Source organism: Balaenoptera acutorostrata, chromosome 14 (genome assembly GCF_949987535.1).
Source record: "Balaenoptera acutorostrata chromosome 14, mBalAcu1.1, whole genome shotgun sequence".
Taxonomy (NCBI): domain Eukaryota; kingdom Metazoa; phylum Chordata; class Mammalia; order Artiodactyla; family Balaenopteridae; genus Balaenoptera; species Balaenoptera acutorostrata.
In genome coordinates this window covers 33,916,703-33,930,323 of record NC_080077.1, presented here as the reverse complement: position 1 = coordinate 33,930,323, position 13,621 = coordinate 33,916,703, and the positions used below count along the sequence as shown (strand labels likewise).

General features: G+C 35.1%; 1 protein-coding gene across 1 annotated transcript in view; it reads left to right on the top strand.

The window, feature by feature from the left end:
* LAMA2 (laminin subunit alpha 2) overlaps positions 1–13,621 on the top strand; it is a 646,015-nt gene that overhangs the window by 490,117 nt on the left and 142,277 nt on the right. Inside the window, exons 31-32 of the mRNA XM_007190832.3 lie at positions 80–166; positions 3,950–4,143. Coding sequence (XP_007190894.2) covers positions 80–166; positions 3,950–4,143 — 281 coding nt within the window. The remainder of the gene's footprint in view (positions 1–79; positions 167–3,949; positions 4,144–13,621) is intronic.

Below are 13,621 nucleotides of genomic sequence, written 5' to 3'. Positions count from 1 at the left end.
TACTTAATAGATAGAATTACTTAAATTTATAAAATAAGTAAGTCAAAAGATTTTTTGCAATCTTTCTTTTCTGATTCAGTTTCAGCCCTTCTTGTGTCACGGAAGGCCTGGATGATTACCGCTGCACAGCTTGCCCACGAGAATACGAAGGCCAGTACTGCGAACGGTAGGAACAGTCATGATACATGGAGAGCAATGATATGCATAGAGCTCATATAATAAAAGATCATAGTAGAAAAGTATTCATTATTTTTATGTCATTATTTTCATATTCTCTAGTAGCTTATATGCTTTCAAAAGTATTTTTATATCTTTAGAGTTTATCCAAAGGAAGTTGTTTACTTCCATCTATTTAGACTTTTTCTAAGATTCCAAATTATTTCACAATTATCTAATTTATATTTTAGCATATATATATGTATATAGTCCAACATAGATTAGAGAGGGAGAGAGAGACAGAGGGAGGGAGCATTTACAAGAACAAATAAATCAATTTCCAAAAGCTTATCTGTAGTTAACAGCAATAAAAAGCTGGCCACACATAATTCTCATTTTAATTCACTGGAAATTGTTGGCTAGCACTAACTGCATGCACATCGCTGTTCTGATCACTCTGGCACTACATCAGCAAGTATACACATAATTCAGAATATAAATGGTATCAGGAATTCTTAATTAAAACAACCAAACATTAAAGTGTTATTTGGTTCTCCTTTTCAACACGCAAACAATAGTATTTAAATGCCTCCTCTCACCATATTTTTTACAAATTCTGATAATGCATGTATGTAGTTATTAAATTGAATGCTAACATGTAATACAAATGGTAAGTTAAGAAACAGAATTCCAGACTGACTGTCTAGGAAGGTTGTAATTTATATTTTTCTGGATGCATATTTTCTGTAAGATCAGTATCTTGGATACTCAAGCTTATCACCACCATTTTTAGTAGGTTTTTATTCTTTCTAAGGTAACAGAGAGCAACTGATATTAACTATTAACATTAAACACACATGATAATTATAGTATAATTGATAACAGTATAAAGTTCTATAAAGACCCATGGACATAGCTGAGCTCCACAAACTTTGCTGGGTCTCATTTTTCTCATTTATAACATCAGAATAGCTGATACTCTACCTACTTTCCACTGACATTACGAAGATCAGGTAAATAGAGGATACCCTGCCTGAGTACCTACATAGAAGTCTCCTCTCCCATAGGAGAGGCAAAAAAGCCTGAGAATTTCCCCCCCACGCCTTCCTCCAGTGGCCCAGACCTAATGGCTCGCTAGTGTGGGAGTACAAAAGTCCAGCTCCTTTGCCCGAAAGCTGAACAGATCTTGAGATGTTATTTATGCTCCAGAGCTTTCCATAGACTTAGGCTAAGACTGGGACCTCACCTGGAATCACACCATCACCTGGATCCTTTCTTTTCCATTTCCTGCTTCACCCACTCCTCTGCTGGATTCTTCTAGGAGCACTTCCTTAAATCACGAATCTCTTTGCAAATATAAACCAATATTAATTTTATCATCATCAATTTAAGAATCTTCTTTTAATATAACCAGCAATGGTTGTGTTAATAATGGAAATAAATAGGTAACTAAATAATTAAACATGTTTTATAAATTCCAATTCTGTTTCTATAAGTTTGCAAAATATATTTCTAAATAATTCTGTATGTGGTAACTTTAAACACAATATCCACTACTTGCATATATATATATATATATATAAAACAGTACATTCACAATTTCCATGCCGACAGAGATTTGTAACAATTAGGTAACTAAAAGCAGTACGAAATCCAAAAACATTTCCATTTGTTGTGGAGATATATACATCATTTGAATATGTATATTTTAATGTCAGCCAGTGTGCTTTACTGTTCATGCTTAGGCTAATATTCATTTCATGCCCTTGTAAACACCAGTAGGATGATGACTAAAACATCCCTGGACGCCAAGGGGATTTGCTGCCATAATTTATAAAAAAATGTTTGATACTATAGCTACATTTGTAAATTGGAGTTTCCACTATCTATAAAAGCGTGTATATAGAAAAGACTGGAAGGGTACACTGAAATGGCAATTATTGTCATAAGGCAGAGTGATTATAGAAAAATTACTTTTTTAATATCCATAAATGTTTAATCAATAAGAGGTGACAGTGTATATAGTATAGAGATGAGCAGGGTCATACACTATCAAATGGGAATGGCTTGAATTGTTTTTGTGGTTCTCAAATGTTGTTACAGCTCCACATTCATCATCTCTAACATATAAATAATCAGGTTATATTTCCCTGAAAAATTGCTTTTATTCAGCTAAATTAATCCAAAGGTCTTGCTTAAATTTTTATTGTAACCTTCCAAATAAATTTATTTCACTTCTGAGAGCTTCTTAAATCATTTAAATCACCTTATGACCTGCCCAAACTCATCAGCTCAGGTCTAAAACTGCTTAAATGTCTTGAGTGTCGCTGTATTGTAGAAACCCCTACCCATGCTTTGTCTTCATTACTCTTGTAAAACTCTTTGAACATTTAATCATTCTGAACCTGCTTAGAATTGAATTCTTTCACCTGAAAATGTTAAGAAACAATTTTTTAATAGTACATTGGAAATAAAATATTAAAACCATAAATGTATAGAAACCTAATGTTACAGGTAATTTTCTTCTTGCTTTGCTTTTTCTAACCAGCATGGGATGAACTAACTTTCACAATCAGCCTGCAAATTTCTACAATCCCAGGCCACTAAAGATGGTCCAGGATTATTTAGCTAGTGTTTACAACTTTTGGTTTCAATCTCCTATTGTCTCTTAGCTTCCTCCCATATTTTCCTCTTGAACAAAAATTCTTACTGTTGATTATATTTAGGCTGACTATGTGTATAATTTATTTTCCAATCCAGGATACTCTAGGGAAAGACAGAATATGTTTTTAATACTTAAGCCAGGACAACAGGCAAACTGGGACCATTCTGGGTAAAGCAGAGCATATGGTTTTGCCAGCATCTTGTAAAGTTATCAGACTTCCAGTAACGTAACCGACAGTGGTATATACTTAGATGAATGGTTGCACAGACGGGTAGAAGAGAGTGGATGGCAATTTGGCTTCATCCAGTTGGATTTCCTTTCTAATTTCTCAGGTCGGTGTTACATATTTTATTTGCATAACATTACCCCACTTCCAGAGATACACAATGAAAAATCCATCTTGAGGAAGATGTGGTAGGAAGGAAAGACCAGTTGAATTAAATAGAAAATGTAGTAGTTTATCGCCTCTTGCTTCTTTTTGCTCATTAGTATAATTAATGGGTTGAATTCCTTGGTCATTTTGATCTCTAAAATGTGTGTATCTAGGAAAGGCCAGGAGTAAATAGAAAATTTTACTCATTTCTAATTTAAAAATGAAACCTGCAAAAAAAAGTTTATGATCTAGAGCAGTAGTGGGCAGAGTATGGACCACAAAATTTGGCCCATTGCCTAATCCTGTATGGCACTCAAGCTGGGAATGGTGGTTATGGGCAAACTTCGATGACAGAGAGCACTAAATTTGAGCCCTAGTTAAGTAAATATGAGCCCTACTTAAGTAAATTTGATACCTCAACAAGAATCCCATTCTTCTCATTATTAGTTTGGTTTTCCATTAGTAGATTATTATTATAAAACAATTTATATTCTATTATTATATTTTGAATTCCATCAACCAACAGTGTTTGAAAATTTCTTTCTCTTTCATTGCACGAGTTTGATTTTGCCTCTTGACCTGCAAAGCCTAAAATATTTACTATCTGGTTCTTTACAGGAAAAGTTTGCTAACCCCTGATCTATTGACTTTTGGTATCAATTTTGTTTCATTCAAACAATACACGCACACACAACAACAATTTCGAGACATGACTTATTATTAATCTCCTTTGCTTTGTCACTGTTTAAATTCAGGTGTGCCCCTGGCTATACCGGCAGCCCAAGCAGCCCCGGAGGCTCCTGCCAAGAATGTGAGTGTGACCCCCATGGCTCACTGCCTGTCCCCTGTGACCCTGTCACAGGGATCTGCACGTGCCGACCCGGAGCCACAGGACAGAAGTGTGACGGCTGCAAACACTGGCATGCGCGCGAGGGCATGGAGTGTGTTTGTACGTATACTAACTTAGCTATTAGTTCTGGGGGCCTTGGTTCCATTTCTATCTCATTTCCAATGAGAAAGACTGACTTTTCTTATTCTGCAATAGCTAGTGCTACTCTTCATTCTCTCTGACACTATCTATCCACCTTCTTCTGCTTGCCTGCTGTTTTAGTCTCCATCCCGCTGAGCCAAGAACAGCTGAGAAAATCTTCAGCATGCTTTAGTCAGTTCATTGAAGACCTACAGCAAAGCTCCCGGAGGCAGATTTTATTTTATTTTGCCCATCTCAGAGTTTGCAGTTTTACCTGAAGCTGACATTGCCTTTGTGACAGATTAAAGGTCTGGGTTTATTAAATTCTTTTAGAATCCTCCTGAATTTGTAATCAGTTGGACACACACTGTAAGGCTTGAATTACAACTGACTTTTCATTTCCGAGTTTTTACAGAAATCCATGGGCATCCTGCTTCGTAACTTTCTCTTGCCCTACAGAACCTGGAAGCAGTGACAATGAACTCAAGTGTTTTTACTCATATGTTTTGTTTTGTTTTAATAACTGCTTCTGGATTCAGTAATGCCATACTGAACATACATCGAATATAAGTAGTTAAATAGAATTCTTGGATCTTATATAAATTCTAATCTAAAACAGTTATTTATAAATTTAGAGAAGACAGTTATATTATGGTATTCTTTTCCTTGAGGGAATTTACATTAGTGGTCTTAATTCTTTCTAACAAATAGAAATGGAAATTATTTAAGTATCTTTTATTTCAATATTTATTTATTTTAATGTATTTACACATGCCAGTATTTCTGGTTTTAACATCTTATGTGTGTCTAAAGCTTAACATTTTAACTAGAATTTTTGTTTGTGCTCTAGTTTGATGAGTTACCTCAAAAGCTAAGGCTGGCTTTTTAGATATGCCAAAAGGTAAAGACTAGGTATGTTTGGGAATATAACTTTTTAAACTTTTTTTCTATGTATTTCAACAGTCTTTGATGAAAGTGTATTGCATTTAAAATAAAAATAAGTGTCATCGTTGATGGGATGGGAGAGATGAAGTGTAATATGTAATATACATTTACATTATCATATTCAGTTATTGGTATATACATATTCACTCTTCTCAAGTAAAATGGCATATTTTAATGATAATTGAAGTGGACTTCCAATGTAATCCAACTAGCTTTAATATTATTATTAAAACTAAATTATTAATAAGGAAATATTTAACTAAATAATATATAGATATTACTAACCTAAATGCTAATCTAACAGACCTTGAACTTTAAAGTAATTAATTTTCTAGAGGTGAGATCAGAAAAATCTGATCTCTTTTTCTATGAGTTTGTTGGTTTCTTTGCTCTCTATCCTGTTCCATTGATCTATATGTGTATTTTTGTGCCAGTACCATACTGTTTTGATAACTGTAGCTTTGTAGTAGAGTCTGAAGTCAGGGAGCGTGATTCCTCCAGCTCTGCTCTTCTTTCTCAAGATTGTTTTGGTTCTTTTGTGTATTTTGTTTTTCCGTACAAATTTTAGAATCATTTGTTCTTGTTCTGTGGAAAATGCCATTGTATTTTGATAGAGATTGCATCAAATCTGTAGATTGCTTTAGGTAGTATGGTCATTTAAACAATACTTACTCTTCCAATCCATAAGCATGGTATATCCTTCCATTTGTTTGTGCTGTCTTCAATTTCTTTAACCAGTGTCTTACAGTTTTACAAGTATAGGTCTTTTACATCCTTAGTTAGATTTATACCTAGGTATTTTATTCTTTTTGATGCAATTGTAAGTGGGATTGTTTTCTTAATTTCTCTTTCTGATAGTTTGTTGTTAGTGTATAAAAATACAACAGATTTCTGTATATTAATTTTGTGTCCTGCCACTTTACTGAATTCAATGATGAGTTCAAATAGTTTTGGGGCAGTGCCTTTAGGGTTTTCTGTATATAGCATCATGTCATCTGCAAATGGTGACAGTTTTACTTCTTCTTTTCCTTCTATCTTTCTATATCCTTAAGCTAACTTAGAGCAAGAAACCAAAGAATGGATTGACCCAGCACATTTGATCTGCAGGGCCTGTTTTGTCATGTGTGCCTATACTAGAATTTTGTAATGCCCGTTAGTGGGAGTGGATGAAAATAGCCTGGTTCTGGCAAGAGAATATTTATGTAGTAAGAGAAATGTCTTCTGAGAAAAGCTTCTTTGGAGCCTGGAGCATGTATTGTACAGTTAATTCTTCTCTCTTTGGTTCATTCTCTAGAAAACACAGTTTAATTTGGCCTACATCATGGATATGTATACCCAAAAATAATGTAGGATAAATAACGTAGGCATGATCATTGCAGTATCTCAGGTGAGCTGCATATTGGTGGAAAGAGTCTCCCTGTATAGTTAGTTTATGCTTTTAATTTATTTAACAAATAATTTTAAATTGTGCTGTAGAGGACACAGAGAAAATGCAGAAAGCATGAAAGAACTTTTCTTGACCACCTACATTTCTAAAAGAAACTAATAGCTGCCACGGACAATTGCCAGAGAGCAAGCTAGGGTTTTATTGGATCCAAAATAGTGAATTTCTTGCAGGACACAGGCTTTTTATACGTGGGCATTCCATTACTATCATGAAGAATTTACACAAATAGTCTGTGCCCTTAGTAGGAAATACTTAGATACAAGATTCTCTCATAGTTAGCCAAATTCAACCCACCAACGTTATCAACCCCGCCAACCCGACTCAGTGCCTGGGCACACCTGACCAACGTATCTGCTTTCAATCCCAGGCATCCCCTACAGCCCCTTCTGCCACACAGGGTTCATCACAGTAGTAATTCTTTAAAGGTTCACCCTTGTTGAGAGCCTACCATTTGTCAGAAATGATGTTAAGCGCTTTATATGCTGTTCTTTTCATTCTTGCCACGTCCCCATACATTATTATGTCCACAGTGTGATTTAAAAAAACAAAACAAAACTGAAATCAACTATACCCCAACAAAAATTTTTACATTTGAAATAAATAAATTTAAAAAACTGAATTTAGGTGATTTAAGTCACCTTTCCAAGGTTCACCCTGACTTTTCAACAGAGTTGTGATTTGAACCGAGATCTGTCTGGAAAAATCTTACTTTCTTAACCTCTATGCTGACTGTTAATGCAAGACACAAAAAGCAAACATGGTTTTCCCAACATACTCAACATTAATTATTTCAGTTCTTAATTCATTTACTTCTTCTGGGCTTAGAGCCCATCTTACCTCTATGAAGAAGAAAGATAAAATGGGCTTAAAAAAATGAAAAAATTTTAATGTGTATAACGTCAGTAGGTACATACATTTTTTTTTTCTCTGCTAACCATTAAGACTCTTTCCTCTTAGTTTTAAAACTTTATGGTAGTTATCAGGAGTTCCCTGGTGGTCTAGTGGTTAGGATTCAGAGCTTTCACTGCTGTGGCCCAGGTTCAGTCCCTGGTCGGGGAACTGAGATCCCATGAGCCACATGGTGTGGCCAAAAAAACCCAAAATACGTTATGGTAGTTATGATAGATTCTTATTCATCAGAGATGGTCAAGTGGAGTCCTGTCCTCTGTGCAGATGAGAAGACACACTAACTGGGTGCTCAGATTTCCTCCAAAGCCTTTCCATTTTTTTCTTGTGGGAATAATTGGAGAGAGCTCTGCAATGCATTCTTTCTTTACAGATGTTGATGAGTTCTGAGTAGATATTTTATTGGATTTCCCAAATCAGGACTTCTTAGTAAGTTAGGTTAATACAAATCCAACTTCTTCTTTCGACCCTCATTCATAATTTACACGTCATTATATAAAGTGAGAACAACCACCTGCCTTTCTGAAATCTGAGACTCAGCAAGAAAAGCATTATTTATTTAATAGTAAAGTTTTGTATTGGGAAGCACAAAACTTGGATTTTTTTCATGTCCTATTTTCTACAGACTAGGAATTAACACTGAACAACTTGTACAATGTTTAAAACAGATTATGAGTGGTGTAGTAAAATACATTATTCTCCTAAAGAACAGAATTTAAAATTAGTAGCTGTTGGCAGGATGTCATTCCATAAAGAGTGCCTGAAATATCATTTTATAAATATCATATTGATGCTATATCTATTTTTATTCAAAGCATATGAAATATTAGGTATATATCAGTTTTATTATTTATAGTCACAATTTATCTAGAATATAACATTTAAGATGCTTTGCTTGCTAATGTTGCAAAAGCAATCATGAACTGTGTTTTTTTTACCTGTATCCTAAGGTAAACCTAACTAAATGTGGTAACGCACTAACTCTGTAAAATGTGCACTTTCTAGACACTTGATAAAACCCCAGGTTTGAAGTTTTACCCTGACTTGATACTGACCTGCAGAGACACAGTCTAGATTGTTGTTTTTATTTTTATTGTTTTAATTTTATTGAACCCTAGTTGATTTACAGTGTCTTGTTAGTTTCAGGTATACAGCACAGTGATTCCGTTTTATATATGTATATTTTTTTTCAGATTTTTTTTTCCCTTATAGGTTATTACAAAATATTGAGTATAGTTCCCTGTGCTACACAGTAGGTCCTTGTTAGTTATCTATTTTATATAGATTATTGTTTTTAATAACCAGTTGCCAGCAAGGATCTATCACAGTAATGCAGAGGCCCTTATATACTATCACTAGAACGCTGCAGTACTCTGATAATCAAAGGTGATTACTAATGGCAGTTTTTGTCCCCTATATATGAGAGCAGGAACAAAATAGCAGAGTGTGGTTGATTACTGTAAAGAAAATGGGACTTTCTATAATAAAAGATGATGAAAAACATCAGTTGACCTCCATTTGCTATTTAATGAGTGAGGCTCTGTTGGACATGTGATCACACTCCATCCTAGCCTCTTAAACACCATCCTCTCTCTGTCCCCATTTAATCCCCAAGTACTAGTTCCTATTCAAAGCCCAGTATGTCTATTATAGTTTTCTCCAACTCTAAACTGGGGCATGTTGTTCAAATCCAGGCATCAGGATAGCTATAAAAGTAACTTCTGTTCACCCTCCTTACACCTTTTTCACATCTATTTTATTAGTGAAAGATGCTTTGAGTTTCTTGTTGACAACGTTCTCGGCCTTGGTCCAGGCTAGCAATGCTGTAGGACAGCAACTATCACTCTGATTCCAGGTAATTTTCGTATTGGCCATCAGTCTCAGTGGTTTGTATATCACATTGAGAAAGCCGTTCCATTAGTAGATTAAGGAGTTGTGCTGTTGAACTGTTGTATAGAAGAGGCTGATCACTGTTTCTTTTCTTTTCAGTCAGGCTTTATTTTGAGAGTAAACTCTACTTGATTGCAATTTGCACTCTGCAGAATCCAGGAAGTTTATTAACCTTGAAGAAAAATAGATCACATCATCTTAAAGTTGGAAGTCTTATAAATGAGGTAGTCTAATCATCTTCTATTCGGTGGTGTCCCTGAAACAGACCATCTCCTAATGCAAGGAAGCATGCTATAGTGAAGAGGCTATAGAAGCTTTGAATTCTGGCTGGCCACATAAAAGTTGTGTGACATTCGATTAGTTAACTTTTCTAAACCTCATTTTATTATCCGTAAAGTGGAAATGAAATCCTATGTACATTAGATGGTGTCTAAGCATAATAGATGTTCAATAAATTTTAGCTGTTCTTATCATCATGGTTATTATTTGATCATTTTTTTCAAAAGCATGATGCTTTGTGCAGCTCCTCAGTTTTTGATGAGATAGTTAGGTCAGGCTAAATTCTGTTTTTTTTTATAATTCTAGGCTTTTCAAGTCACTGAAAACCGCTTTTATGGTGACCTTACATTTTTCTCTTCTCTTAAAGTTCTTCAAATACATTATTTATAGATTCATAAACACTATGATTGTAACTCTTTTTCTCATCTTTAAAATTAGGGTATTTATAGTACTTACCTCATAGAATTGCCGTAAACATTAGATGAGATAATGAAGGCAAGACACAACATATTGTCTTCAATGTAGTGAATATTGTGTAGATAAAAGCTACTGTCCCATTATTATTTATAATACTTTCAAAGCTTCCATTTGTTTTTTGAAGAGCTATACCATACTTGAACCATATCGAACTTATTTTTAATATATATTTATATACATAATTTTGTTTAATATTTATATATGTATATATATCACAACTACTTGGTATATGAAATAAATTCATCAGCCTCATCCTAAACCTACAGAAAGTCTTTCCCTCTATTCAAAGAACTAACAGGCAAAAAAAAAAAAAGTCTTTTTAATGGGTCTGAAACCACATTTTTATTTTAGAAGATATTTATCTATAAATAATATGGAATAACTGAATCCATTTTAATAAGCCTTAAATAAATGCTAATCTAAAACTTTCTTCTTGAAGAAGAAAGAGGAAAGAGAAATATACAATCCATACCCAAGGAATTATCAATGGCCTTAATGTAGAAGAATTAAATTAAAACACACACATTAACACACAAATTTTATCTTTTGTTAGAAATGTATATTTACTCATTTTATCCCTTTTTGATTAGAGCAGACAATTTATGTATCTTTACCTAAGATTGGTTAATAGGTTTGGCCTTTTTAAAAATATGCAATGCACTCGTTTCAGCTTTGGCTTCTTTGGTTTGGATGCAGTGTGTGAATTTTTTGTGACAGTAAGCCAGTAGTTATTATGCATGGGGGACTCTGGTAGAAATGCAGTATTTTGTACTAATTGCTAACGGAAAGATCTGTAATATCAGCTGCATGATTCGCCCCTTACATGTGCCCAGCTATAACAACCTGAATGTAGTATTGCATTTGCTAGTATTAGACACAAATTTATCCTGACACTTTTATAAGCAAAGCCTCAAAAACATTTAGTCATGTAAAATATAATCATAGTCTTGAAATATTTGCTTTTGCTCCCATGCATTTCAGGCAGAATCTCATTATATAGCCTTATCTCTATTGCTGAAGAGGAGAATGGTTTGGAGAGGTTCCTTGGGAGTCTTGATTATAAGATAGGTGTTAATTTACACTGAGCAGTTACTGCACCCTTATCAAAGAACAATTGTTTACATAATGTGAATATTCCTTGTCTCTATGCACTCTTCAGATCTTCCCTATCATAGTGAATTAAACGTGGTTTTAATTTGCATCCCATTTCCAGTGTTTGTTGCCAGACATTTCAGACTTTTTGAGGACAAATTAAAGTAGCTTGTGGTGTAAGTTAAATATTTTGTGTCAGGATAAAATAGCAAACCATTATGTAAAGGGCACATTTCCCCATGTGTTTATCTTATAACTGCATGAACTAGACTTGTACAGAAGCTTTGAAAAAATCCCATGGCTGTCGAATTCATATGTCTTTCTGACCCATTTGGACAGATGTTAGTATATTACTTGGAGCATACTATAAAACTTACCTTTCATCTATGGAAATGTGCTTGTACTTTGTTCCCCCAAAAGCAGATACGGAGACCATAAGACATGGGATAATAATAGACCTTTGGACACAGAGACATAAAATGGAACTATGAGTCCTTGAAAGAGCAATTAAGTACATTTTCACTTCAACAACTGAAGATGAGGAACCAAAACAGATGGGCAGGGGGTAGAATAAATGACAGAAAAATCCGTATCCATCATGCCTCTTGGCATTCTAGCTCACCAGTTTACTCTGTAGTGTGTTACAGTAAATCAGATCTAGTTCTGCATTCCAGACCCTGATTTCTGCTTGTCTGAAGTGAAAACTGAGAATACTGAGAAAACTTTTCCCTGAAAATTTCTGGAACCATCAGTAAGGAGCCTCTAGCCATACCATTATCAATGAGCTGACTCAATTCCTCTTAGAAATGGGTAGGTTATGAATTATAGATAAATTAGAGAAAGAGCTAGCAAAGTATTTCTGAAGCATACAGTACCCTAAAAAGCATAGTGAGATGTCATATTATCAAGTATCTTTCAAGATCTTGAAAGTGAAAAAAGAGCACAATGCTTTGAATGGAACTTTTGAAGTAGTGATGAACTTGGATTCAGTGGGAAAGGAATCTTCACATTCTTAACTTTGAATAAAATTAAGAACTCTTGTTAATACTTTTTAACCTATGAATTGCAACTTGAAGTCTCTAAGCTGAATTCACATTCTAAATCACACATGCGAAACTTGAGAAAGTTTATCAGTTATCTATTGCTACTACTCCAGAATTTAATAGTTGTTGATAATATACAGCAACTATATATATCCTCACTATTCTGTAGGTTGGCAATTTGAACAGGGTCCCCTTGGATAGTTGTTTTGTTATCATGCGGTGGGGTGGGTTCCTAGATGGCCTTATTCACCTGGTAGAACCTCAGCTAGAATGGTTGGATCTGCCTTTCTGTTGCACATGTTGCCTCTCTTCCTCAAGAAGGCTAGCCTGGGATTTTTCACAAGGCAGCAGGATTCCAGAAGTGTGGAAGCAGAAACTGCGAAACTCCTTGAAGCTAAGGCTCAGTGTCCCTCTGAAGCATTCTAATGGTCAGAGTTTGTCATAAAGCCAACCCAGATTCAAAGGGGGATGTGCGGGGGAATAGACTCCACCTCTTAATGGGAGGAGCAGCAAAGAAATGGTAAACACTTTTAACCCTCCCTCCTCCCCAGAAAGGAGCATCATCTTTATCTGGCCAGTAACCCAACTGTGTCCTTTCTTTTATTAACGTTTTGTATATCTTTTCTTCCCCTCCATTCCAATACCTTTCCTGTGTCAATATTACCTCATGCAGGTATCATAGCAATCATCTCCTTGACATCAGTCAGTTTCTGCCTCTCCAATCACAAGACAATTTTCTCTCTCTGGCCATTGTTTTTATACTATTCTGTTCCTCACATATCTGTGTGATTCTTCATTTCGTATCACATATAGTGTTCTCACATTCAGACATTTCCTATTTGGCCAATATTTTTATCTCTATTTCTCTATCTCTTTCTCTCCCTCTCTCTATTCTTCTCTCAGTCCTCTCCTTGTAACTCCCTGATCTTCTCCAAAATAATTTTTGCTCTCCTTTCACAAAGATAGTAGTAAGCAAATATTTATTGATTATTTACTATGTGCAAGACACTTCCTTAGGCACTGTGACCAAAGTTGATTAAGGTCCCTCTCTGAGGAGAGAGAAACAATATATAAACACATAAAATGAAAAGATAGCCTATACATGCATGAGTGTTAAGATAAAAAGACGAAGGGAATACAGTAGTGGTTGGTGGGGACAGTAATTTCAGAGTCATCAGGGCCTTCTCCTCTGAGGAAGTAACACTTGAGCACTTGACCTAGATCTCCAGGAGTCACATGGGTGAAGGTGAAGAAAGAAGTGTTCTCGGCAGAGGAGACAGCAAGTGAAATGACCTCTTCCAAATCCTTGCTCCCTTTAGGATAGAACATCCCTAAAGTTTGTTACCTGGCCCAGTGGTTCTAAACTCTGGCTATATGA